Source organism: Pogoniulus pusillus, chromosome 35 (genome assembly GCF_015220805.1).
Source record: "Pogoniulus pusillus isolate bPogPus1 chromosome 35, bPogPus1.pri, whole genome shotgun sequence".
NCBI lineage: Eukaryota > Metazoa > Chordata > Aves > Piciformes > Lybiidae > Pogoniulus > Pogoniulus pusillus.
In genome coordinates, this window is record NC_087298.1 from 918,788 (window position 1) to 946,027 (window position 27,240).

Sequence of the window (27,240 nt, forward strand, 5' to 3'; positions counted from 1 at the left end):
CCTCTGACCAGAGGCTCCCAGTTTGCCCACTTCTGGGAGAGACATGAACCTGGGACAAGTTGTTGACAGTTTAAGGTTGCTCAGCATCAATTCCCAGCTTGGCTGAACATTAGTAATAAAACCTCAAACTGTTCAAGGGGTGCAGTAGAAATCTGGGATCCCAGGGCTCAGCAGCTGGAAGGAGCCAGGCTCCTCCCTGCAGCACTGCAGCTGTGGCTTTGTGACACCTGGCAAAAAGCCTCCTCCCCCTGCAGCCTCTGCCTTCCCCTCCTACCACAGTCACTGCTGCTGCTTGGCATCTCTCCCTGCCAGGCACTTGAGGGTGTCCAAACACCAGCTGATGGACCTTCTTGTGTCCTGAGGTGGAGCAAGGATCTCTCAGTCCCAGGGATCTCTGCACACATGAACTCTACAGCTCCCATCCTAGTTAAGAAGAGTTAATTTTCCACTGCTCTTTGGTTGGTTGTGGTTTTTACTCCTTTATGTTTAATGTTTGAAGGACTGTGGGAGGACCAATCTCAGCTTGAGTCTTCTAACACCTCTGTCATGCTTCTGTGGCATGAATTAATTCTGCTGTAGCATTCACCTTGGTTGCTGCTGTGGGGAGTGGGGCACTGTGGAAGCAGCAGCACTCCAACTGACTGCCTCAGGCACAGCCCTGCAAATAGCACCTGGAGGGAAACAACCCCTAAGTGTCCAAGGAAGCTGAAAACCAACCCAAACCCCCAGACTACAGCAGTCCTTGTCAGGAAGCTCTCCCCAGTTGGTGACACCAGGATCTGAAAGAGGGTCTGCTGTACCTCGTGGTTAGCATGATGCTAAAGAACAACCAACTTGTCACTGAGAAACCTGCTGCTGAAGGACAGCTTTATACAGTCACAGAATGGAGGGGTTGGAAGGGACCTCCCAGTCCAACCCCACTGCCAGAGCAGGGCACACAGGAACACATCCAGGTGGGTCTTAAAAGTGTTCAGAGCAGGAGACTCCACAACCTCTCTGGGCAGCCTGCTCCAGGGCTCCAGCACCCTCACACCAAAGAAGTTTCTCATGTTGAGGTGGCACCTGCTGGGCTCCAGCTCATCCCTCCTGCTCCTTGTCCTATCACTGGGCACCACCAAAAGGAGCCTGGCACCTTCATCCTGACACCCACCCCTCAGATCCTTACAGACACTGGTAAGGACCCCTCTCCTCCTCCTCCTCTCCAGACTGAGCAGCCCCAGGGCTCTCAGCCTCTTCTCTGCGGTGCACCCCAGGATCTAAGCCCTGCGGCGGCTGCTGGGAGCAGCCTTTCTGCCCGCAGGGAGGGAGCAGGCTGCGGGCAGGGAGGGGCAGCGCCAGCCAGGGCAGGAGCGGGCGGTAAGCAGCTCAGCAGGCGGGCGGCAGCAGGGCAGCTGGTACCTGTGACGGCCTTGCTTCCCGGGGAGGCGGAGCTGGCAGCGCGGAAGATGTGCGGCTGGGACGCGGGGGAGCCGGCGGCGGGGCCGCGGTGCAGCAGCGCCGAGCAGCGGTTGACGGAGGCCGGAGGCTTTTTGCTGGACTGGCTCCCCTGGGTCTTCACTGCCACGAAGAGTGGAGATCGAGAGAACTCTGGATGTGAACACTCAGAACTAGTGCCCGGACAGTCAGTCAGCCCCAGGCCGTCTGCCCGCTGGCAGCTTGCTCGCCCGGGACCTGCGGCGGCTGCGCTCGCACCGAGCCCACGGCCCCGAGCTGCTCTCCCGGCTCAGCCCTGGGGCCAGGCTCTAGGAGCTGCTGACCTCCCTCCCGAGCTGCTCTCCCGGCTCAGCCCTGGGGCCAGGCTCTAGGAGCTGCTGACCTCCCTCCTGAGCTGCTCTCCTGGCTCAGCCCTGGGGCCAGGCTCTAGGAGCTGCTGACCTCCCTCCCGAGCTGCTCTCCCGGCTCAGCCCTGGGGCCAGGCTCTAGGGGCTGCTGACCTCCCTCCTGAGCTGCTCTCCTGGCTCAGCCCTGGGGCCAGGCTCTAGGAGCTGCTGACCTCCCTCCTGAGCTGCTCTCCTGGCTCAGCCCTGGGGCCAGGCTCTAGGAGCTGCTGACCTCCCTCCTGAGCTGCTCTCCTGGCTCAGCCCTGGGGCCAGGCTCTAGGAGCTGCTGACCTCCCTCCTGAGCTGCTCTCCTGGCTCAGCCCTGGGGCCAGGCTCTAGGAGCTGCTGACCTCCCTTTGAGCTGCTCTCCTGGCTCAGCCCTGGGGCCAGGCTCTAGGAGCTGCTGACCTCCCTCCTGAGCTGCTCTCCCGGCTCAGCCCTGGGGCCAGGCTCTAGGAGCTGCTGACCTCCCTCCCGAGCTGCTCTCCCGGCTCAGCCCTGGGGCCAGGCTCTAGGAGCTGCTGACCTCCCTCCTGAGCTGCTCTCCTGGCTCAGCCCTGGGGCCAGGCTCTAGGAGCTGCTGACTTCTCTCTGAGCTGCTCTCCTGGCTCAGCCCTGGGGCCAGGCTCTAGGAGCTGCTGACCTCCCTCCTGAGCTGCTCTCCCGGCTCAGCCCTGGGGCCAGGCTCTAGGAGCTGCTGACCTCCCTCCCGAGCTGCTCTCCTGGCTCAGCCCTGGGGCCAGGCTCTAGGAGCTGCTGCCTTCCCTTCCACACCTCTCATTGCCACTGCCCGACCACCCCCCAGCCAGGAGCGCCGCTTGGCTGCCATGGCCTGGCTGGGGGCACCTGCACCTCTGTCCCTGCAGACCTGCGAGTGGGCTCCTAATGTTACTCGCAGCTCTGAGGGGGGGAGAAGTTTACACCTGTGCCACTTGAGCCCACAGACCTCCAGCTACATCCCCTGCCTTGTTAGCTGTGGGGATGGAGGACAATAAGGAGGCAGTTTTGGCCCCTACCTCCTGCCAAGTTCTGTGACACTGGGGGAGACTGGGGGTGACTGGGGTGTGCTCCTTGCATGTCTCCACACGTTGGTACTTGCAACACACAGTGAGGGTCAGCAGGAATTTTCAATGCCAAGTCACCTGAAGACCATTCAGAGGAGTTTCTGCTCTAGGCCCCGTGGATAAAACAAGCAGCTACCAAAAGGCAGTGAGAAGCCATCAACTGCCTTCACTGCCCACTGGCTCCTTCCATGGCAACGTGGACATGGCTCCCACTCCAACCCCCTGCCAGGGACTCTGTTGCCTTCTCTGCAGTTACCAGAGGAAGGTGAGCCTGGACTTTGCCAGCTAAAGCCCATCCTTGGTGGCTTTTGTAGCCCATCCATGTTCCAACCCCCCTCAGCTTTCTCTGGGCTCTAAACAGATCATCTAAGAGCAACTCCAACAGCTCTGCAAGTGTGGGTCAACCACTTCCACCTGACAGAGCAGACAGAGCCAGGAGGAGGACAGGAAGCAGCTCTGAACCCTCCCTCTCTGCCCCTCCATTCAGAGACATTTCCAAACTAAGACACCAGAAGTGCTGCAGCTCAGGGTGCTTGGGAAGCCTCTGCCACTGCCTGCAGGGAGGCAACAGGCCCAGAGAAACAGCACAGCAGATTCACAGAGTCACACAATGGGTTGGGTTGGAAGGGACCTCAAAGCTCATCCAGTGCCAGCCCATGCCATGCCCAGGGACACCTCCCACCAGCACAGCTTGCTCAAGGCCTCAGCCAGCCTGGCCCTCAACACCTCCACGCAGGGGCAGCCACAGCCTCCCTGGGCAGCCTGTGCCAGGCTCTCTCCACCCTCACTCTCAGCAATCTCTTCCTCCTCTCCACTCTCACTCTCCCCTCTCCCAGCTCAAAGCCATTGTCCCTCAGCCTGCCACTCCCAGCCCTTCTCCAGAGTCCCTCCCCAGCTCTCCTGCAGCCCCTTCAGGCACTGGAAGCTGCTCTGAGCTCTCCCTGCAGCCTTCTCTTCCCCAGCCTCAACTCTCCCAGCCTGTCCCCACAGGGGAGCTTCTCCAGCTCTCTGAGCATCTTGGTGGCCTCCTCTGGCTCCTCTGCAGCAGCTCCAGGTCCTTCTTGTGCTGGGGGCCCCAGAGCTGGAGGCAGTGCTGCAGGTGAGGACTAAACAGAGAAAAGCAGAGTCTTTTAAAAGAGGAATAGCCCAGCTGTGAGGATGTGGAAAAGCTCCTGCTCATCACTACCAACAGGGAACTTCTGCAGGAGACATTTGGCATTAACAATTCCTGGGGAGCCCCCAGCAGAGCTCTTTCCCAGACAGTAGGCATCCAGCAGCACCCACCAAAAAATTTCCTGCCAGGTCCTTGTTTTTAGGTTCTTTGCAATGGATTTTTCTCCAGGATCAGAGAAAACCAGGAAGCAGGCTCCAGCAGGGAAGCTTGCACTCAGCCAGAGGGACCCAGGAAGCTGACTTGCTAATGCTGAAGTGTTTTCCTTCCCCACTCCCACCATGCCTCTGTCTGCAGCATTTGCCTGATTAGCACAAGAGCAAATCCAGGGCAAAGACACAGCCTCAGCTTTGCTTTACTTCCTCTGCCTGCCAGGGCCTGAGGAAAGCCACTTGTGCTTGTCACAGGTCCTGTGCTTACAGCTGCTGACAGGACCCTTGGGTTTACAGAAGAGCAAATTCTGAGCAGCTGGCAGCTGGGAGGATGCCAACCTGCCCTGAGGGGGCTAACCCTGCCCGTTCCTGGATCACCAGGGTTAGAGATTTGGCAGTGGAAATCATGACTCCTACTGGTCAGGGCAGCTGGGAGAGGGGAAAAGAGGTTAAAAAAAAAAGAGAAAGAAAAGTTTATGGAGAGAGGATTAAACCTCATGGAATGAATTACCCTGGCCTGAGCTTAGCTGGGCTTCCAGGTGAAGACACCTGCTGGCAGCTGCACACCTCAGGAGTGCTGCCCTGCTCTGCAGCTGGGCACTGCAGGAACCACACTGCAAGCGTGGCCTTGGCCCCAGCAAGGCAAAGAATGTGAACCTGCCTCCAAAAGTGCCAAGCAGTGGCACCAGGAGCCTGCAGCTGCATCTGCACAGGGGGATGGGCAGTGCCTGTGGAGCACTGATGCCTGCAGGCCCCACTGAGGGCAGGCACTTCTAAGAGAAGAACAGTTGTGTTTTGCTCCTGTGCTGGAGAGCCTGAACTGGGCCCAGCAGCTGCAGCCTGTTGCTACAGATGGTTGGGAGGATGAAGAGAGAGCTGGAGCCATAAATCCCCTCGAAATGGGAAGTGCAGGAAGACAACCACCTGCTAATGCCCAGTCCTTCCAGCACACTGCTCCTCAGCTCTGTAGAGGGCTGCCAGCCAGGGAGCCTGTCTAGACTAGAGCTGACCTACTGCTCACCACTGCCACTGGCTTCCTGAGGATCCCAGAACCCTGAACTAAAAGGTGGGGTTTGGGGGTGCAGGGATGTTTAGCAATAGCTGTTGAGAGACAGTAAGACTAACTGTGATGGCAGTTGAAGACCTCTAAGCCCTATACCTTCTGCCAGCATCTTGATCCATCTCTATATGCTTCAGAGAAGCTGCACAGGAGCTGTTAAGAATCACCAAGCCTTGACTCACCTTACAGTGGATGAGGATGAGGTTCCCAATTTACTTCTGTGTATGCCTACACCCAAAGCTGCTTTGCTAATGCCTAGGAAGAGCCGAGGGAAGCTGGATCCGGTGAGCAAGGAGTGTGCACTCCCTCTGCTGGCTGCAGAGCAGCCGCCTTGCTCCCGGCCTCATCCTCATCATCAGCCCAAACCCTGGCGGCAGGACAGACACGGGCCTGACATCCCCAGGGAGGCACAGGGCAACGGCAGGAAGGAAGTTCAGCTGTAAGGAACTCCTCTGCATCCTTTCAAAGCACCACAAACCAGCGTCTAGAGTCACAGAATGGTCTGAGTCGGAAGGGACCTCCAAAGCTCAGCCAGTCCAACCCCCTGCACTCAGCAGGAACATTCTACACTAGATCAGGTGCCCAGAGCCTTGTCCAGCCTGGGCAACCTGCTGCAGTGTCCCAGCACCCTCCTGGTGCAGACCTTGCTCCTCACATCCAATCTCAGTCTGCTCTGCTCTAGTTTGAAGCCACTGCCCTCATCCTGTCCCTGCAGTCTTTTGCAAAGAGTCTCTCTCCATCCTTCTTGTAGCCTCTTCAGGTCCTGGAAAGTCACTATTAGGTCTCCCCAGAACCTTCTCTTCTCCAGGATGAACAACCTCAGCTCCCTCAGCCTGTCCTCATAGCAGAGGTGTAGGAAGTCTCTCAACTCTTACTAACATTTGGCAGTGAATTGCTCATTAAAAGCTCCCTTTAGTCTGGGGAGTGTAGATCAGTGTCCCTCCAGAGTGCAGGTGGCAGCATCCTGCAGTGTGCTGAGAGCTGCCCTTTGCTGAGCTCCCTGGAGTAAGGACTTCACTGCCTGTGATTCAGCAGCAAGCTGCCAAGGGAGCACCCAGGAGCCTGAACACCACTTTTAACTCAGGGGAGGAAATATTTTCTCAGAAGCTCAGAAGAAAAATGCTTCTTCCCTAGCATGGATCCCTCCTTACTATTGAGCAGAGTCTAAACACCTTCAGTTCAAATAAAGTATGAAAGCCCCAAGGACCAGAGGTGGAAGGTGCACAGCCTCTGGTAGGGCTTTAGTGACCTGACAAACCTCCAGTCTCACTGGCCCTCTGAGAGGAGATTCCAGCTCAGCTTTACACTGGCCAGCACACCACCCACACCCTGCCAGCTGCCATCCCACAGGTCCAGTGGAAGGATCCACAAGGACCAGACCCTCTCCTGCAGCCCTCCTGCTTCCCACCAGCCACTGCAATCCAGGCTGTAAGGATGTGGCTCTCCAGCAGGATACTCACTGATAGGTGCATGCAGCGCCACATGCTCTTGGTAGGGAGTGTAGTACTTGTACTGCTTGCCACAGAACTCACAGGTGTAGTTGCCAGTCTCTGTGAAGATGAGACAAAGACAAAGATCAGCAAGCAGTGCAGCTCCCCCCCCCACAGTCACCTCCCTGGCTCCACAGAAACTGGCCAGGTGACAGAACTAGAGCAGACCCCTCGTGCACCCTCTAACTCACACATCCTCCTCCTCCCCTGCAAAGCAAACCCTCAAAGCCAGAGTCCAGGGTGATGGAGTGTGCAGAAAAGGTGCAGGAGATTATCCCAAAATCACATCAAGTGTGAAAAACAAAGGAGAGAATCCACTGCTGAAATCTGTGTTACAGCTGCCACAGTTCTGCCTTCCAGTTACAGCCAGCCTGAGGCGTGGGCAGCAGAAGGGCCAAGCTAGGGAAGAAGTTGTTAGGTTGAAGTCTCACCTGCAGACCCTTTCTGCTGGGGTTGCAGGGCTTGCCTGCAGGAGAGGCTCTTCTGCAGTAACTGTGCCCATGCCTGCTTTGAGGTGCAGCAGTGTAAGCACAAACCAGCGCTGGGAGTGCAGAGCTGGCAGCAGGCTGCAAGGCACAGTAGAACCCAGGGCTGATGGGAATGGAGGATTCACAGACAGGCTTGGCAAAGTCTGGTCTTGGCTTGACTGTCATCTGTTTGATGAACCACCCCAAGGCACCTTCCATCTCGGTCAGTGCACCTAAAGGCCCTCTCTAGTGGCTGCCAGCTTGCTTGTCTCCTGAACCTCCTCTCTTCACAGAGCTCTTGGGCTGAGAACATCACAGAGCTGCAGCTCCAGGGCCAGGGCTGCTGGTGGTTGATGTTCACCTGAGCCCACCCCTATCTTTCAGCACCTCTAAGGTCCCAACAGCTCTGTGTATGGCAGGGCTTGCTGGACTTCCTCGAGGTGCTCCAGCTGCTGCCAGCTCTGAACCCCTCTGCTTTCTCTCTCCCATGGGAAGCTGTCAAACGATTCATACTTGGACCAATCTTCTGGAAAGGCTCCGGCTCCTCCTCCTTCAACTCTTCTGCTGCTATGACAGCCTGGTCATAGGGGTCTGCAAGAGAACAGAAGCAGCAAGAGAGCTGACAACACCCTCAGGCTTTCCTTCTGCAGCTGCACAGGCACTCGGTGCTTCTGCACCTGCCCTGGCATTCCACTCTGCAACAAGGTTTCAGGACAGGAATCCAAACGCAGTTTCTGTGTGCAAAGACCTATCAAAGCAACCCAACGACTCCTCTGTCTGACTTCCCTCCTCTCCTCCTCCTCAGCTGCCCCAGCACTGCCCTGCTCCCAGCTCACTCACACATTCTGGAGCTGTTTCATGTTTAAAACTGCAGAGAAAGACTGACCCAAGACACTGCAAAGGCTGATCCCTCTTTTCTGGTGGTCTTCCCAGAGCACCTCTCTGGTTGCCTGCCAGTGGGCACAGGGATGCTGTCTGCAAGCAAGCCAGCGGTGCCCAGAGCTCTTCTGGCACCTCCTGGCACAGCTGGCAACACACCAGCCCCAGCCCACTGCATAAACTCATTTCCTTTAGGCCTTGAGCAGTCCCTAAGCCACCAAAGCCACGAGGCACCTGCTTGTTGCCTGCCAGGAGCCTGACACAACAGAAGCCTGGGACCTACTAGGGCTGGGCATCGACCTTCTGGCTGCAGACACTGGAGGAGGGGGAGGGGACAGCCCCTCTGCAGCTGCCCAAGTGCAGCAGCAGAGCTGCTGTGCCCGAGCTACTGACTGCTGCAAAGGCTGGTGAAAGAAAGCACAGGAAGGAGCTCTGCTCACCTGCCTGGGTTTCTGGGGCCCCTTCCACACTAAAAACTAACACAGAATAGAAGAAGGAGGGGAAGAGACAAAACAGAAATTAAACCCTCTCAAATGGCCTCGTTGCCCTCCTGCATTCCACACCCCACAGGAGGCACCAGGATCTGTGCCCCAGTCCCTCCTCTTCCCAGCAGCATCCAGGCAGAACTACTCGGACATGCCCAGCCCTAACACAGGCAGACTCCCAAGGCCTTTGTTCTGATACTGACACAGCCTCAGCACAAGCTCACAGGCACAGCTGCCTCACCCCTGTGTCTGCTGAAACACAGCCAGCCCCTGGCAGCAGCTGGGACCAGCAGTGTCTAGGCAAGGGACAAGTGGAAGCTGTTCCCAAAGCCACCTCAGAAGCCCAGGCAGAGCTCCCTGCCATGCAGACACCTCTCTGACAGAAGCAGACACCTCCTGATGGGGCCAGTCCCAGGAAGTGAGTTTCACCTCTCCAGGGGCAGCTGGGAGCTTGCAGTGGTGCACAGCAGAACACTGCCTGTCCTTAGAGCATGCTTACAGGATCACAGCGTGGCAGGGCTTGGAAGGGACCTCCAGAGATCATCAGCTCCAACCCCTGGCCAGAGCAGAAGCACCCAGGAAAACATCCAGATGGGTCCTGAAAGACTCCAGAGCAGAAGACTCCACAACCTCTCTGGGCAGCCTGCTCCAGGCCTCCTCATGTTGAGGTGGAAGCTCCTGGGTCCAGATGTGTCCAAGCTCCAGTTAAACCCAGGAGTTTTTCAGACACTCCCATTGTCAGAATCACTCTTCTGAGACAGCTCAGCCACTCCAAACCTCCTGCTTCACAAGCAGCCTCTCTCTCAGGCTCTGCCAGGGCTCCCTCCTGGGCCAAGCTGCACTCACAGGCTTGTGGCACACACAGTGAAGGTTTGCAGCATTCGTGGGCTCTGAGCTGAGGAGATTTAGAGGCCCAGGGAGCAGAGGAGGGGCAAGCCCATGCCATGATGTTATTGCTTCCATTTCTCCCCCAGAAGAAGCCCTGCTTCTGGAGGAAGGTGTCTGCTTCTGACCCAGTGCCATGATGCCTTCAAGAGGAAGAATTGGCCTCTAAGGTCCACTGACAGCTGCATCAACTCACTGCCTCAGGGAGCAACACAAGGGAAACATTGCCCAACTCTGTGATGCTGCTTCCAAGAGAGGAGCAGGTTAGAGAACCAAGCTGGGAAGTCAGAAAGCAAAAGGCCCAGAGCAGGGCCAGATGGCCAAACGACCTTGGGGCTCTCAGCCCCAGCCATGAACCTACACACAGGCAGCACTGCCAGGACCACAGGTTCCAGCAGAGGGAGGTTCTTCTGATGCACACAGAGAGTATCAAGCACAGGAAGCTTCTTCTTGCAGCACCTATGGACCCTGCCCCCACTGACACAGGGCAGCCAGCTGTGCTCTGCAGTGTCCTGCACACCAAGTGCTTGGGGGAGGCAGAAGGAGGGGCTGCAGCACCACAGGGGCCACATTTTGCCTAGTTTGAGTGCCAGAGCAGTACTCACCATCCACAGCATGCAGGTCTCTGTGCTCTTGGAAACAGCTGTAATATTTGTACTTTTTCCCACAGATGTCACAGGTGTACCTAAAATTGTCTGCAGGAGAAGAACAGAGGCCAGGTTAGAAACCCCGAGGCACAGCCTGCTGAGTCAGACACCCCCATGCATCTGCACTCCCCCTCCCTGCTCTGGCAAGTCTCTGAAGCACAGAGAAGCCCTCCCACATGCCCCTCTCTGCACAGCTTGGGGCATTTCTGATCTCTCCTTTCCTATCCAGGCAGCTCTGCTCTCCAGCACAGCCTCCAGCAGACCTGACAGCAACGAGCAGCAAGGCCCTGCTGGAACCCCCTGTGGAAGTTCAGGGCCACAGCAGGCAAGGACTGGTCAGGATGGGGACACAGAGTCAACATTTTAGACGTCAAAGCCCTGAAGTGCCACCTCCAAGAGGGCCTGGGTGTCCCTGCCTGCTCACCCCTCACCTGGCTCTCACTGCTGCTGCCCACCTGCACCCCAGACTCCCAGTGGCCACCTTACAACAAGTCCAAAGAGCACCAACAATGCAAAGCAGGCAGGACACAAAGTGCTCACTGAGCTGGAGACTGATGGAGCCTGGTTCCATGTACCCCAGACCCCTCTCCTCATCCCACTGACAACAGATCCCCTTCCCTAGAGCCATGGGGGGAGGGCAGAGCTCAAGATGCTCTTGAACTTGTCTTGGTCCAGCTGGGGACAATGAATGCCTTTGGTTCACAACAAAGGAAGAGGAAAATGTCCCTTGCCAGCTTGGTGATGTTTGCCATCTTCTGCTGTCTTGACAGACACCTTGGGGTGCAGATGGGCATCTGTAAGCAGTCAGCCCACTGCAGCCCAGACCTGCAGCACTGCACCTGGCAGCTGAGCACAGAACAGCACTAAAGGAAGGATCACTCTGCACCCTTTGCCCTGCTTGGCAGAATAAAGGCAGAAGATGGGTGATCTACAAGAGAAAACCAGACCTGGTACAGAGAGAAAAAGAGAACTTAGAGAGGCCTTCCAGTACCTGAAGGGGCTGCAGGAGAGCTGGGGAGAGACTTTGGAGAAGGGCTGGGAGTGGCAGGCTGAGGGACAATGGCTTTGAGCTGTGAGAGGGGAGAGTGAGAGTGGAGAGGAGGGAGAGATTGTTGAGAGTGAGGGTGGGGAGAGACTGGCAGAGGCTGCCCAGGGAGGCTGTGGCTGCCCCTGCCTGGAGGTGTTGAGGACCAGGCTGGATGAGGCCTTGAGAAGCTGTGCTGGTGGGAGGTGTCCCTGCCCACGGCCAGGGCATGGCACTGGATGAGCTTTAAGGTCCCTTCCAACCCAATCTGTGAATCTGAGAACATGTCCCCAGCAGTGGCAGGCAGAAGCAGCTTCCTGCCTTAGGGCCCAGTGGACTTTGCTCTAGAAACCCAAGCAGGGGCTGACAGCACTGAGGAATGTGTTGGAAGGTCAGGAATTCTCTCCCACCAGCTAGAACCCCAAATCACTTCTCCCACCTTTCTAACTGCAGCATCCTGACCCACAAACCCTGGGCACAAAGGAGCTTGCAGCAGGCTGCACAGCTGTGTGCAGCAGGCAGCACTTCCCAGAGAGGGGGCAGCATGCTGGGGGCTCCACACAGCAGCCTCTGGGGGCATCTTAAGGACTTCTCCAAGGTGAATTTACTACTTGCACTGTGACCCAGAATTCATACTGACCTTTCAAATGGAAGAAGCCACAAAAGCCACTCAGCAGAGAAGCTCTCACAGCAGTTGGGCACTCTGCAGACACCCCTGAATCTCAAGGGATCCTTTTAGAGCCTGTCAGGGACAAGCCTCCAGACGTGGCAAAGTAAAAGTGCTGAATGCAGACAGACTGCCACAGCCTGCTGAATCATCCCTGAAATCCAGCAGTGCCCCAGGGCCCCACCAAGAACACTTAAAGCAGAGAGGGCACCACTACCTATCCTGCTGCGTGGGCAGGGTGGCACAGGCACATCACAAGGTTTGAAACTGGCAAAGGAAGCACTGGACTCCAGGAATTCCACATTCCTGGCTCACCTTGGGCTACCAGGATTCCCAAGGAGTTCTTGAAGCCCAGCAGCACCTCTGGAAGGGCAGGGGTTGGATTTCTTACAGTAAAGCCCACTGCCACACAGGTGTCAGCCACCACTCTGAGCCTGTGCCCTTTCTGTCCCCAAACAGGCTGAGTGAGGCTGATCTGACAACCAAGTGCCAGCATCACCCTCCAGCCACAGCCAGTGGCTCTCAGGACAGTCCATGAGAGGCTCTGCTGCTCAGATTCACATTCCTTAACTGCTTCCCGAACCCCTGCTGGCAGATGCTGGAGTCCTTGAGTCCTGCTGCCTGTGACAAGCACAGGGGGCTGGAGCTGGTGAGTGGCTGTGGAGCAGCACAGGACAGCACCATCCCCCCCGGGCTGTCTGCCTCACTGAAGGGAGCCACCAGCAAGTCAGCACTTCACTACGAGCCAAAGCCATAAGGACTAAAGCAGCTGGTGCCAAGGGGAGGAAAGGCTGGCAGGTTCTGAGGCACGTGCTGCTGGCACTGGCAAAGACCTCAGCGAGCTGTGTCCAGAGCACAGAGCCCCAAGGCAGCCTCCCCAGGAGATTCAGAGTGTGGCTCCTGCTTCCTTACAACACAGCAGGGAGTAAAAGCATCTGGGACCCTCACTTGCTTCTGTGGTTTCCACCCAGGGCAGCACAAAGACAGCTCTGGAGAGAGGCTTCTTCTCCCTTCCCGCAGCCAGAGGGGCACCTAGATGGAAAGGAAGATGTTTATGGCTTCCTAAGCGGGCAGAGCTGGCAGGACAGCCCCGCGCAGGGCACTGCCCTCGGCCAGACCCTCTGGCCCCTGCGGCAGCCTCCCTCTAGCCGCTGCACTGGCACCTGGGAGAGGCAGAGGGCAAGGTCACAGGCAGGCTGCCTGGGAGCCCTGCTCCCAACTGCCCCTGGCAGCCAGGTGGAGCTGCCACTACAACCAGCTGCGACTCCACCACAGCTCAGCTCCAAGGTGTCAAAGGGCAAAAGCCCTCGAAAAGGGAGCAGGCTGAGCCCAGAGTCAGCAGCAAGCCCTGGAGAGGATTAAAGCATCCAGAGTCACATCAGCAAGGAGTAAAGAACAACAACATCCAGACAGCTGGAAAGGACAGAGCCCTCCCACACGCAGGCACAGGCCAGCTCCCAGGGGGGGCTCAGGGAAACACCTTCCCTGTGGGCAAACCCTTCCAGGTGCCCTCACTCCACCAGCATTCCCTTCCTTCCCACGAGCACTGGGCCTCTGTCACCCAGGCACCCACTGGGTGAGCCCAGGAGACTGCTTCCCATGCTCTGCAAGGGCCAAGAGTGAGGTCATCCCAAACCCTAACACACAGGGGACAACTCCCCCTCAAACTGCCACAACACGATGCAGGACCTCAGCTCACCTTCAGGGAGTCCAGAAAGGGCTTGGGTTGGAAGGGACCTTAAAAGTCATCCAGCTCCAACCCCTTGCCATGGGCAGGGACACCTCCCACCAGCATAGATTGCTCAAGGCCTCATCCAACCTGGTTCTGAACATCTCCAGGGTGGTTGTGGAGCACAGAAGCACCCAAGGTGATCAAAGATCACCTTGGGTGCTTCTGTGCTCCACAACCCCCCTGGGAAACCTGTGCCAGTGTCTCACCACCCTCAACCCGTGCCAGTCTCTCCTCACCCTCACTGCCAACAATCTCTTCCTCCTCTCCACTCTCACTCTCCCCTCTCCCAGCTCAAAGCCATTGTCCCTCAGCCTGCCACTCCCAGCCCTTCTCCAAAGTCCCTCCCCAGCTCTCCTGCAGCCCCTTCAGGCACTGGAAGGCTGCTCTAAAGTGAAGCCTTCTCTTCCCCAGGCTGCACAGCCTCAACTCTCCCAGTCTGTACCCACAGCAGAGCCTCTCCAGCCCTCTGAGCATCCTGGTGGCCTCCTCTGGACTCTCTCCAGCAGCTCCAGGTCCTTCTTGTGCTGGGTTCCCAGAGCTGGAGGCAGTGCTGCAGGTGAGGGCTGAGCAGATTGGAGGGGCAGAATCCCCTCCCTTGTGCTTCAGGTGCCAAGGTGCTGTGAGAGGTGAGTGGACAGAGAGCCACAGGCTGGTGTTGCATTTCTCACAGAAGCATTTCAGAGCTCAGCTCCTAGCAGGGCTGCTGCAGGTGCACTCAGCAGCTCCAGAACTGGCTTTAGCCTGCAGTCTTCATTGAGCTGCTCTCAAGAGGTAGCCAGAGAAGGCTCTGAACTCTGTAAGCCCTCACCCAAACCACGCCAGGTGAACACAGCAGCATGCTGGGGACTGAAAAGCAGCCCTGGATGTAATCCTTCCAGTTTGGAAACCTGATGCTAGAGCAGCAGGGAATTCCATGCAGAAGGGACCACCCTGAATAGAGCTTTCCAAGGCTCTCTTTGAGAGTCTGCTGGCCACCCCTGGCCAGTGCTGGTAACACTGGGGAAAGGTGTTCTGGGTGCTCCTGGCTGGTGAGTGAAGAGAGTCCCCAGGTGTGTGCAGGACCTTACACACCAGACAGCTTCCTGTCCAAGTTGAATCCAAATAGGCAACACATATCAGCAATTGGAAGGGAAAACATCCTGGAGTTCCATGGTTATCCCCAAACTGAGAATCACCCCAGATCCACAGACTGCACTGGGTTGGAAGGGACCCTCCAAGGGTCCAACCCCCTGCAGGCAGCAGGGACACCTCCAGCTGGAGCAGGCTGCACAGGGACACAGCAAGGCTGACCCTGAATGTCTCCAGGGCTGGGGCCTCAGCCACCTCCCTGTGCAGCCTGTGCCAGTCTCTCCCCACCCTCACTGTGCACAACTTCCTCCTCATGTCCAACCTAACCCTGCCCTGCTGCACTTCCAAACCACTGCCCTCAGCCTGTCCCCACAGGCCCTTCTGAACAGTCCCTCCCCGGCCTGCCTGCAGCTCCTTCAGGCACTGGAAGCTGCTCTGAGCTCTCCCTGCAGCCTTCTCCTCTGCAGGCTGCACAGCCTCAACTCTCCCAGCCTGTGCCCACAGCAGAGCTTCTCCAGCCTCTGTCTATCATGAACCAGGCCAGGCAGACTCCACAATACAGCTCAGCCACAGCAGACAAGACAGCAAATACCAGCAGGGCACTTCCACACTTCCCCACTCTGTCATCTCAGGGCAGTGCTGGATTCCTCTTCAGTCAAACTGTAACATAGAGAATGTGGAAGCAGCAGGCTGAGGTGCTGCTACCTGCAACTGCACCCTGGGCAGCCTCAGCCTGGCATGATTAACCTCTTGTGCTGGGGCCTGCCATGATTAACCTCCTGAGCTGGAGCAGAACTGATCCTGCTCAGCGCTGCCACTTCCCAGCTCAGGCTCTGCTCACTGCGGCACTTGCTGCAGCTCAGGGCAGGTTGGCACAGCCAGGGGCTGCTCCAGAGCTCCTGCCAAGGGCTGGGCACACCAAGGGCACTGCCACAGGTTGTGCCCCACTTTGGTGTGCAGGAAATCAGAGGTGGCACCTGCAGGAAGGAGAGGACAGGACAGGTGACCCCCAACTGCCCAGCAAGGGACTGCAGCCCACGGAGGGCCTCTTCAGGCAAGCTGAAGGATCACCAGGGTCAGGCCTCTTCTCCACTTCCCAGTGTTCCAGGAGGGCTCTGCTCTGCCTTTCATCCTGAATTCAGTTCCTGCATGCTCCTGAGTCCAGTCTGGAACTTGCCCAGTGCCTGCCCTCAGTGGTGCCAATGGTGCCAGCACTGCCATCAGGGGTTGGGTCCCACACTGCTTTGTCTCTATTTCCTTGGATTGTTCTTGTTTCCATCCCAGCTGGGCCAGTTTCTTTCCACCCCATCAGTCCCTCCCCCTCACTCCCTTCTGGAAGCAGAGGAGTTCACAGAGAGCCTCTGGCACCCATCTGGTGGCCAGCCCAGCCCTGCCCCTTGTCCATGCTGAACTTGCTGATACCAGCAGGAAGCCTTCTCTCCTCTCTCCAGCAGGATGCTGAATGTCTGAAGTGCAAAGCTCAGCCCAGCCCAACCCACGCTGTGGGGTCGTGCACAGCACCCAGCACAGGCTGCCCTCTTGGACCCCCCTTTGGCAGCCCAAATGGCTGGGCTGGGAACATGCTGCTGGGCTGGGAACAAGCTGCTGGGCTGGGCACAGCTGCTGAGAGCAGATGAGGGAGCACTGAGAGTTTCAGAAAGGAAAAGCCATCCCCAGCTTGACTTTTCCCTACTCATCTCTCCACCAGTGGAAACTTTGCTCCTGCTGTGATTTCCAGATAGGAATTCAGATGGAATATCACTGCCTAGTTTCCCAAGTGGGAAGGAAAAGGGATAGCTGAATGGCTGTGCAGAAGAAATCCTGGCACAAAGGACAAACCTGAATTCAGGTAAGGCAGGAAGGATGCAGGAACCTCTTTGAAAACCCAGAAGGCCAAGTGCTGGGTCCTGCACCTGGGCCACAGCTCCCTGCAATGCTCCAAGCTGGCAGGAGAGTGGCTGGAAACTGCCCACTAGAGAAAGACCTGGGAGTGTTGGTTGAGAGTGGCTGAGGATGAGCCAGGAGGTGCCAGGTGGCCAAGAAAGACACCAGCAGCCTGGCCTGGATCAGCAGTGGTGTGACCAGCAGGATCATGGCAGTGATTGTTCCCCTGGACTCAGCACTGCTGAGGCCACAGCTCTAATCCTGGGATCAGTTTTGGGTCTCTCACTCCAAAAAGGACATTGAGGAGCTGGAGCAGGTCCAGAGAAGGGCAACAAAGCTGGGGAAGGGTCTGGAGAAGAGGGCTGGGGAGGAGCAGCTGAGGGAGCTGGGGGGGTGCAGTGTGGAGAAGAGGAGGCTCAGAAAAGACTTTCTGGCTCTCTACACCTCCCTGAAAGGAGGCTGGAGCCAGGTGGGGGTTGGGCTCTTCTCCCTAGCACCAGGTGTAGAACGAGAGGAAGTGGCCTCAAGTTTCACCAGGGAAGGTTTGGGTTGGACATGAGAAGAAACTTCTTTACTAAAAGAGTTCTCAGAGCCTGGCACAGGCTGCCCAGGGAGGTGGCTGAATGCCCATCCCTGGAGGTGCTAAAAGCTGCAGAGCTGCTGAGGGCCATGGGTTAGCAGCAGCCTGGTTTGAGTTAGAGAATGGTTGGAGTGGAAGATCTCAAAGGGCTTTTTTCAACCCAAACACTTCTAGGATTCTATGAAAATCTCTCCCCACTGTAGACTCCAGAACTAAGTTCCTTTGTTGCTCTCTTCATGCCCTCCTTTACCACCTTGCTCTCAGGCCACTGGTTGTTTAAACTGGGAGAGGAACACATTCATTTCCCTGGTGGGCAAAGGGGAACCCACAGAGGCTTCAGCTACTTACAGTGGAAACACATGAGGAAAATAAGATCCATCTGCAGAGCTCTCCCCAAGGAGCAGAACACTGCAACATTAATCACCAAGTTGCACATGGCTCTGGGTGTGCCTGGACACAGCCTTACACTGGGCTCTGAGCCCTGCAAGGGGGTCCTGAGCTCTGCCCAGCACAGCAGAGAACCTTCCTTTGTGGGGCTGTGCAGCTTGGCTCTAGGGAGAGCTCAGAGCAGCTTCCAGTGCCTGAAGGGGCTGCAGCAGAGCTGGGGAGGGACTCTGGACAAGGGCTGGGAGTAGCAGGCTGAGGGACAATGGCTTTGAGCTGGGAGAGGGGAGAGTGAGAGTGGAGAGGAGGAAGAGATTGTTGAGAGTGAGGATGAGGAGAGACTGGCACAGGGAGACTGTGGAACCTTTGAGTCTGGAAGTGTTGGAGGCCAGGCTGGATGAGGCCTTGAGCAAGCTGTGCTGGTGGGAGGTGCCCACTGCAGGCTTGGAACTGGATGAGCATTAAGGTCCCCTCCAACCCAGGCCACTCTATCCATCTATGATCCAGTGCTCTGTTAGCTCCCAGAGGAGTAAAGGGAAATAAACCCCTAAAATTTCCTTCCAGGAAACAGGAGCTTTGCAAATCACAGAACCACTAAGGGTGGCAAAGACCTTTACCATTACTGAGTCCAGCTGTACCCCAGCTGCCATGACCACTAACCTGTATCCTCCAGCATCAAATCCACATTTCTTCAACACCTCCAGAGATGGAGGCTCCACCACCTCCCTGGGCACCACTCCTGCAGCAAAGAAGTTGTAGCCAGGTGGGGTTGGGCTCTGCTGCCAGGCAGCCAGCAAGAAAAGAAGGGGACAGAGGCTCAAGCTGTGCCAGAGCAGGCTCAGGCTGGATGTGAGGAGGAAGTTGTTGGCAGAGAGTGACTGGCATTGGAATGGGCTGCCCAGGGAGGTGATGGAGTGGCTGTGGCTGGAGGTGTTGAAGCCAAGCCTGGCTGGGGCACTTAGTTGATTGGCCAGGGCTGGGTGCTAGGCTGAGCTTGGAGCTCTCTTCCAATCAGCTTGATTCTGGATTCTCATCTGCAACCTAACCCTCCTCTGGCACAATTTCAGGCCATTTCCTCTTGTCTTATCACCAGTGAGTTACATGGGAGCAGAGCCCAACCCCCACCCCACTGCCACCTCCCTCCAGCAAGCTGTGGAGAGCAATAAGGTCTCCACTCAGCCTCCTCTTTTCCAGACTGAACTCCCCCAGCTCCCTTGGCTGTTCTTGTACATCCTCCAGACCCCTCAGCAGCCTCATTTGCTCCACTCTGGACACTCTCCTGGACCTCAAGGTCCTTTTTACACTGTGTAGCACCCAGAACTGAACCCAGCACTCAGAGGTGTGGCCTCAGACCTGAATGATGAGAAGTGATCTAAAACCAGAGATGCTAAAGGTTCTTCATTAACCTTAAATTAACAGCAGCAAACCAATTGTGGATCTCTTACACCCTCAGTCAGAGCATCAAGCCCCTCAGATCCTGGCTCTGTAAGGTCTGGGCAAGCAAACCTTGCTGTGGAGTGTCTGAATGTCAGAGTGGGAATTCAGAGCTCTCAGAGTGCTGCTGCCCACACAAGGCATTAGCACCATGCCCCCGTGCTTGAAGCTGCAAGGCCCAGCCCAGCTCACAGCCTCACTCCTCTCCTCTCCCTGCTCTTCTGAATCAATCCTCTCTTCGGCTGAACTTTCCCATGCTAAGGCAGAGCCCGAAGGGAAATGTGTCAGACAAGACCAGGCCAAGGAGTTCTGACTCCTGGGGCTGTGAAGCAGTCACCCTGGAGCCCGGCTGGGACCAAACTCCAGCCCTGCAGTTCCTCTTCCTTCCTGCCCTCATAGCTAAACATCGTTGCAGAGTGGAGGCACTGCTCACGGCTGCTGTCCCAGCTGCAGGGGCTGGGGCCCGAATGCATCTGCCTAGAAACTGCAAAGGAAAACCAGCACCCAGCTTGCAGCCCACAGCAGCCCCAGACTCAGCTGGAAGTCAGTGTCCCCTGCACCAAAGGGCAGGGTGGGCTGAGGAGAACCTCAGGAGGTTCAGCAAGGCAAAGCACAGGGTCCTGTGCCCAGCTGGGGCAGCCCTCGGTACTAACCCAGGCTGGGGGGCATAAGATTGAGAGCAGAGAAGGACTTGGGGTGATGGGAGGTGAGAAGCTGGACAGGAGCCAGCAGTGGGCACTGGCAGCACAGAAGGCCAAGGGCAGTCTGGGCTGCATCCAAAGCAGTGTGGCCAGAAGTGGAGAGGGGATCCTGCCCTTCTGCTCTGCTCTGGGGAAGCTGGAGTAGCTGGAGCCACCTGTGGGACCCCAACACAAAAGGGACATGGACCTGATGAAGAGGGTCCAGAGGAAGCCACAAAGCTAATCAGAGGCTGGAGAAGCTCCCCTGTGGGGACAGGCAAAGACAGCTGGAGCTGTTCAGCCTGGAGAAGACCTTAGAGCTGCATCTGAGTATCTGCAGGGGAGCTGCAGGCAGGCTGGGGAGGGACTGTTCAGAAGAGGCTGTGGGGACAGGCTGAGGGCAGTGGTTTGGAAGTGAGCAGGGCAGAGCTGGGCTGGGCATCAGGAGGGAGTTGTGCACAGTGAGGGTGGGGAGAGACTGGCACAGGCTGCACAGGGAGGTGGCTGAGGCCCCAGCCCTGGAGATGCTCAAAATCAGACTTGAGGCCCTGGGCAGCCTGCTCAGTGTCCCTGCTGCCTGCCCCTTGAGGCTCCTCTCCCACCCAGTGCAATCTGTGAATGTCTCAGCAGAGTGTCTGGGTTCAATCCTGCACAGCACTGTGGACCACCAGGGGCAGTGAAGGAGGAGATGAAGCTCAGCTCTGTTTCATTCTCTGCCTCTCCTGACTCCCTGCAGGTCTGATGAGATTCCAGCTTCCAGAAGCTGGGATACAGGCACAAACCCAAGCACACCATGCACTGGGACCCAAGTGCTCTGCCACACCTAGGTACCCATTAAGAGGCTCTAAGATCTGGCAGAGAGATGCTGCAGACATCATCAGGCACCCACTAAACCCCAGGCCACAACATGGAAGCTTCAGCAGGAGAGCACTGCACAGGCTGTGGATGGCCCCAGCAGGCAGCTCTGTGCCACCAGAGCCACCTGCTGCCCCCTGTGCTAGCCCCAAGGCCCAGCTCAGGCTCTGAACTGCTGCTGGAGAGGGAACACAAAAGCTGGGAGAGCCTGGGCTGTGCTGCCTGCTTCAGCACACAGAGAGCTGGAAGCAGAGCACCTCCTGTGCAGCTCATGCTGGTCCCACTGCTCCTGTCAGCTGTGTGACACTGCAGCAGGCACTGCAGCCCTGCCTGCCGTGGGATTGGCTCCTGTGTGCCACAGCAGGAGGAACATGTGCCACCTGCCTGTCCCTTCCCTAGATGACACCGGCAGAACTGGCAGCCTTGGAGCCGAAATGGCTCTCAGTGTTTTGTGACTGCATTTTGCAGGGGGACTTTGGCCCCAGGCTGCCACTGCAGAGGAGAGTCCATTCCTCAGCTTTGTCCTGGGGCCACTTCTCAGCTGCATGGGCATCTGTGCCTGCCCTGGCACACAGCACCATGGGTGCTTCCCCGGCACACACAGCACCATGGGTGCCTTCCCTGGCACACAGCACCATGGGTGCCTTCTCTGGTACACAGCACCATGGGTGCTTCCCTGGCACACAGCACCATGGGTGCCTTCTCTGGTACACAGCACCATGGGTGCTTCCCTGGCACACAGCACCATGGGTGCCTTCCCTGGTACACAGCACCATGAGTGCCTTCCCTGGCACACACAGCACCATGGGTGCTTCCCTGGCACACACAGCACCATGGGTGCTTCCCTGGCAGGCACAGCACCATGGGTGCTTCCCTGGCAGACACAGCACCATGGGTGCCTTCCCTGGCACACATAGCACCATTGGTGCTTCCCTGGCACACAGCACCATGGGTGCTTCCCTGGCACACACAGCACCATGGGTGCCTTCCCTGGCAGACACAGCACCATGGGTGCTTCCCTGGCACACACAGCACCATGGGTGCTTCCCTGGCAGACACAGCACCATGGGTGCTTCCCTGGCACACATAGCACCATGGGTGCTTCCCTGGCAGACACAGCACCATGGGTGCCTTCCCTGGCAGGCACAGCACCATGGGTGCTTCCCTGGCACACAGCACCATGGGTGCTTCCCTGGCAGACACAGCACCATGGATGCTTCCCTGGCACACATAGCACCATGGGTGCTTCCCTGGCACACACAGCACCATGGGTGCTTCCCTGGCACACACAGCACCATGGGTGCTTCCCTGGCACACAGCACCATGGGTGCTTCCCTGGCAGACACAGCACCATGGGTGCTTCCCTGGCACACATAGCACCATGGATGCTTCCCTGGCAGGCACAGCACCATGGGTGCTTCCCTGGTAGGCACAGCACCATGGGTGCTTCCCTAGCACACAGCACCATGGGTGCTTCCCTGGCACACAGCACCATGGGTGCCTTCTCTGGTACACAGCACCATGGGTGCTTCCCTGGCAGACACAGCACCATGGGTGCCTTCCCTGGCAGGCACAGCACCATGGGTGCTTCCCTAGCACACAGCACCATGGGTGCTTCCCTGGCACATAGCACCATGGGTGCTTCCCTGGCAGGCACAGCACCATGGGTGCTTCCCTGGCACACACAGCACCATGGGTGCCTGCCCTGGCTGACAGCATCATGGAACGGGTTGGGCTGGAAGGGATCGTCCAGCTCCAACCTCCCACCATGGGCAGGGACATCTCCCACCAGCACAGCTTGCTCAAGGCCTCAGCCAGCCTGGACTTCAACACTTCCAGACTCAGAGCTTCCACAGCCTCCCTGGGCAGCCTGTGCCAGTCTCTCCCCACCCTCACTCTCAACAATCTCTTCCTCCTCTCCGCTCTCACTCTCCCCTCTCCCAGCCCAAAGCCATTGTCCCTCAGCCTGCCACTCCCAGCCCTGCTCCAAAGTCCCTCCCCAGCTCTCCTGCAGCCCCTTCAGGCACTGGAAGCTGCTCTGAGGTCTGCCTGCAGCCTTCTCTTCTGCAGGCTGCACAGCCCCAACCCTCCCAGCCTGTCCCCACAGCAGAGCTTCTCCAGCCCTCTGAGCATCTTGGTGGCCTCCTCTGGATGCTTTCCAACAGCTCCATGTTCTAGGAAAGTCATTCCTGATTCCACTGGGATTTAAAGCATGAGTGCAGGAAGCTGTTGGGTGCTGTCTGGGTTCACAGGCACCTCCCAGATGGTGAAGGCCACTGCAGAGCTGTGTGGGAGTAGCCTGCTGGCAGCATGGTGCACATGGGCTTTTGAGAACCAGCAGAAAACACAGCTTTGCCTCTTCAGCAGAGCTGCAGACAGGCCCAAGCAGGAGATGGAGGCAGAGGAAACAGGAGCAGCCAGAGCACAGCCACTGGTGGTCCTCCAGCCTCCAGCAAACGCCACCGAACTGCCAAAGTAACAAAGTGCCACAGTGCCAGGGAGGGAAGCCAGCAGAGCACTTCAACTGGGCTGCCCTGTGCTGCTGTGCTCCTGCACACCACAGCCCTGGCTGGGCACTGGCAGACCTCACCTGTGTGCCTGCTGCTGCCTGGCAGCACCACCTGCTTTCCAAGCACAGCCTGCTGCTCGTGGTCTTCAGAAGAGCTGTTTGCAGGGTGAGGGGACAGAGCAGAGCACAGAGCAGAGCACAGCAGCAGCAAGCACTGAGCTCAGCCAGCTTGGAAAGGAGTTCAAGACTCCTCAAACGACCTCTCCCTGACCCTCCCCACTTCTAACAGGGTTTAATCACAAGACCCCAGGAGCAGCAAGACCCTTCCCAACGCTGTGCATCAGCACTGCTCCAGCAGCACTCACCAGGGCTCCAAGAGCCAAGCAGAGGTGTGAAGTGAGCACACCTGCTGCATTTTAAGACACCTTCAGCTTTTAGCAGTCCTCCCTCTCCCATTTCTGTGTTTCCTGCTCTTGCCCTGATCCAGCAGTGCCAGGCTGAGCCCAGCAGGCAGAGACTGTGCTGCAAGCCTTCAGCTCTGCCTGCACAACACCAAAGCCTCTAGCAAGTGATCTGAGGCTCTCCAGGCAAAGCCTTAGGAGTGCTGTGGTCTACTGCTGCAGCTGTGACCATTTGGCACTTAGAAAACAAGCACTAAAAGGTCACTGGAAAGCAGGAATGAGTTAAGTGCCACATGAGAGAACCACGAAATGGGTTGGGTTGGAAGGGACCCTCAAGATCATCCAGTTGCAAGCCTCCTGCCACAGGCAGGGATGCCTTCCACTGGCCCAGGTTGCTCAAGGCCTCTTCCAACCTTACCTTCCATCCCAAAGTGGTCTAAGGAGCCAGACACTCCATGAGAAGCTGCATGTAGGCAAAGGCTTTGGTGTTTCTGCACTCCAGAATAACTCAGGTTTCACAGGCAACCATAAAAGTGGCAGCTGAACACTGAGCTCTGCAGGCCCCATATGGCTGTTATCTAGGAGATGTTCCTGTACCCAAGCTCCTCTTTTCTGCAGAAAGGAACAATTCCAAACCATAATCACAGAATCACTTTGGCAGAAAAAGTCCTTTAAGCTCATCCAGACCAACCATTCTCTCGCTCTAGCAAGGCTGCTGCTAACCCATGGCCCTCAGCAGCTCTGCAGCTTTTAGCACCTCCAGGGATGGGCATTCAGCCACCTCCCTGGGCAGCCTGTGCCAGGCTCTGAGAACTCTTTTAGTAAGTTTCTTCTCATGTCCAACCCAAACCTTCCCTGGTGAAACTTGAGGCCACTTCCTCTCGTTCTACACCTGATGCTAGGGAGAAGAGCCCAACCCCCACCTGGCTCCAGCCTCCTTTCAGGGAGGTGTAGAGAGCCAGAAAGTCTTTTCTGAGCCTCCTCTTCTCCACACTGCACCCCCCCAGCTCCCTCAGCTGCTCCTCCCCAGCCCTCTTCTCCAGACCCTTCCCCAGCTTTGTTGCCCTTCTCTGGCCCTGCTCCAGCTCCTCAATGTCCTTTTTGGAGTGAGAGGCCCAAACCTGAACCCAGGATTAGAGCTGTGGCCCAAAACTAAACAGTGCTGAAGGAGTGGCCTCAGCAGTGCTGCATCCAGGGGGACAGTCACTCTCCTGTAGGGACCACATGTAGCAGTTACAGATCTGGACACAGTGAAGGCTGCCCCACTCTGGAGACCATGGCTGTGCTGGTGGAAGCTCACACTCCCCTTCACCTCCTGGGGAAGGGCCCAGAAACAAGCTGTCAGCAGGGAGATCACTCTGGGCACTCTTCCTGAATAGCAGCAGGCAGTGCCAGGGGCAGGACTGCTGACCCAACGCTGGTACCAGCCCAGCTCTCACAGCTGCTGTCCCCAAACTGTGACATGTGCACTGGCCACAGCCTGCTTCCTGACCCAGCACCTGCCAGGGCAGAGGTGATGCTCCCCAGCACTGTGTCTCTGGCACACTGAACCTGCCAGGGCAGGGTGTGAGCACTCCAGCTCCTAGGTGGCTCGATTTAACCTCCCCTGGAATGTGAGCAGTAGCAGGAAGATGTTTTTAGGAAGTCTGTAACTCCCCTCAACAGGCCTGGAATCTCCATGGAGAATGATGGTGCAGATGTAGCTCAAATATCTTCTTCCCAAGGACGACCAAAAGCCTGGAGCAAAGCCCAGGGGTGCCCAAGTGCCCCGCAGCAGGCAGTCAGACTCTTGCCCCGGGGCAGCCTGTGAGCCCAGTGCCCAGGAAACCACCAGCGAGCAGCAAGTCTTTTCCAAGCCTGCCCCCTCCCCTTCTGCTCCTGCCAGCCAGAGCTGGAGCAGCTGGCCAAGCCTTTTTAGTAGCGCATTAGCACTGTGGGCTGCTTTGTTTGCTCCTCCCTGCCTGTGGGAATTCTGGGCTTGGACTCTGAGCCAAGGCTGCAAAAGCAGCTCCCAAAGCCATGCAGCCCAAGAGCGGGTCCCAGACAAAAGGGAGTCCCAGAGACATCCTCTATAGACTGAAAATACCAAAGCCTTCCTCAAGGGAGTCTCCGGAGTGCCTCCCTGGCAGGCGAGCCTGAGCACTGCTGCCTCTGCTCTGGGCAGGCAGCAACCAACCAAGTGGCCACAGCCTGTCCCCTGGCTCCTCTCTGCCCAGGGAACCCAGGCCAGGCAGCAGCAGCAGCCCCTTCAGCCCAGAAGGCAGGGCCACATTACAGCAAGCTTCACCCTCCAGCCAGTAACCTCCCCTGCTGCCAGCCAGGCACGACCTGCTCCCAGACCTGCTGTGGAAGGAGCAGACTTTGCCTCCCAGGAACAGACACCTCGGTGCAGCTCTGGGGAGCAGGGCACAGCCAACTGCCCCCAAAGCTGAGCTGGGGCCAAGCCAAGGCACTGTGCTGTGCTCTGCAGAGGCAGCAGCTGAGCTGCCTCCTCCCTCACAAGGCTGCCCTCATGAACACTCTCCAGGTGCCTGCTGTGGCTGTAACAGCTGCCTCCAGAAAGTCACTCCAGGAAAACCTGAACAGCTCTTGCAAACCTGCAGCTCTGGATACCTGAACCACTGCCAGGGACACAGTGCAGCTCCAGGAAGCTCTCATCCACACCACTTTGGGATCCATAGATCCACAGAAGGGGTTGGGTTGGAAGAGATCTACAAGATCATCCAGCTCCAACCCCCTGCCATGGGCAGGGACACCTCCCACCAGCACAGCTTGCTCAAGGTCTCATCCAGCCTGGCCCTCAACACCTCCAGGCAGGGGCAGCCACAACCTCCCTGGGCAGCCTGTGCCAGTCTCTCTCCACCCTCACTCTCAACGATTTCTTCCTCAGCTCCACTCTCACTCTCCCCTCTCACAGCCATCCTGGCACTCCCAGCCCTTGGCCAAAGTCCCTCCCCAGCTCTCCTGCAGCCTCTTCAGGTACTTCTCTGAGATCTGCCTGGAGTCTTCTCTTCTCCAGGCTGCACAGCCCCAACTCTCCCAGCCTGTGCCCACAGCAGAGCTTCTCCAGCCCTCTGAGCATCTTGGTGGCCTCCTCTGGACCCTCTGCAGTAGCTCCAGGTCCTTCTTGTGCTGGGGCCCCAGAGCTGGAGGCAGTGCTGCAGGTGAGGTCTGTGCAGGGTAGAGCAGAGGGGCAGAATCCCCTCCCTGTGTTGCTGCTCTCCCTGCTGTAACCAATGCCAGAGAGCAGGACGTGACAGAAAACAAGGCCTTGCTGTATCCTTTAAACACTGAGAACCTCTGGAAGGGGCAGCAAACCATTCCTGCAGAGCCCATGAACCTAGAGGTTCTCAACGAGACAGAAATAGCAGAGGAAGAGTGGAACAATGCAGACATCTGTAAGTGAGAGGCTGTGAGCAGCCAAATCAGGCTGCAGAGGAATAGCAGTGGAGCAGCAAGGGAACCAGAAATAGCAGGAAAGGAAAGATAAACAAAAAGTTCCTAAAATATATGAGGAGCAAACAGACTGACAGGGAAACAAGAGGGCCACTGAGTGGAAAAAGCAGAAGAGCCGTGCAGAGGCAAGCAGGGCAGGCCAGGAGTGCCTCCAGCTGCAGGGGCTAGGCACAGGGAGGAGAGAAGGCAGCTGAAGTGTGCAGCAGCAAGGAGGGGCAAAGGAAGGTGACTGTCAGGGAATGACAACCTGCTGCACCTGGCAACAGCAGCAGGGGCTGCTCCAAGTTCACTCTGCAGAACAGGTGACAGGCAGATTGAAGAACACTCTGCCTGTCACCTGTCCTGCAGAGTGAACCTGGAGCAGCCCCTGCTGCTGTTGCTGGATCTTCCTCCCCCATCCTCATGACCCTCTGCTCTGGTGCCTTGGTCTTGCCTCCTGCTCTTTC

General features: G+C 57.4%; 1 protein-coding gene across 9 annotated transcripts in view; it reads right to left on the reverse strand.

The window, feature by feature from the left end:
- Nucleotides 1–27,240, reverse strand: part of ZNF618 (zinc finger protein 618) — a 188,162-nt gene that overhangs the window by 27,164 nt on the left and 133,758 nt on the right. For 3 of the 9 annotated variants that reach the window (XM_064171066.1, XM_064171068.1, XM_064171065.1), the window contains exons 7-11: nt 12,760–12,843; nt 10,079–10,168; nt 7,738–7,815; nt 6,728–6,817; nt 1,399–1,587 (exon numbers count right to left, since the gene is read on the reverse strand). In XM_064171066.1, the coding sequence (XP_064027136.1) occupies nt 1,399–1,587; nt 6,728–6,817; nt 7,738–7,815; nt 10,079–10,168; nt 12,760–12,843 (531 nt within the window). The remainder of the gene's footprint in view (nt 1–1,398; nt 1,588–6,727; nt 6,818–7,737; nt 7,816–10,078; nt 10,169–12,759; nt 12,844–27,240) is intronic. The other 6 variants (XM_064171072.1, XM_064171069.1, XM_064171071.1 and 3 more) reach the window with 4 other exon arrangements.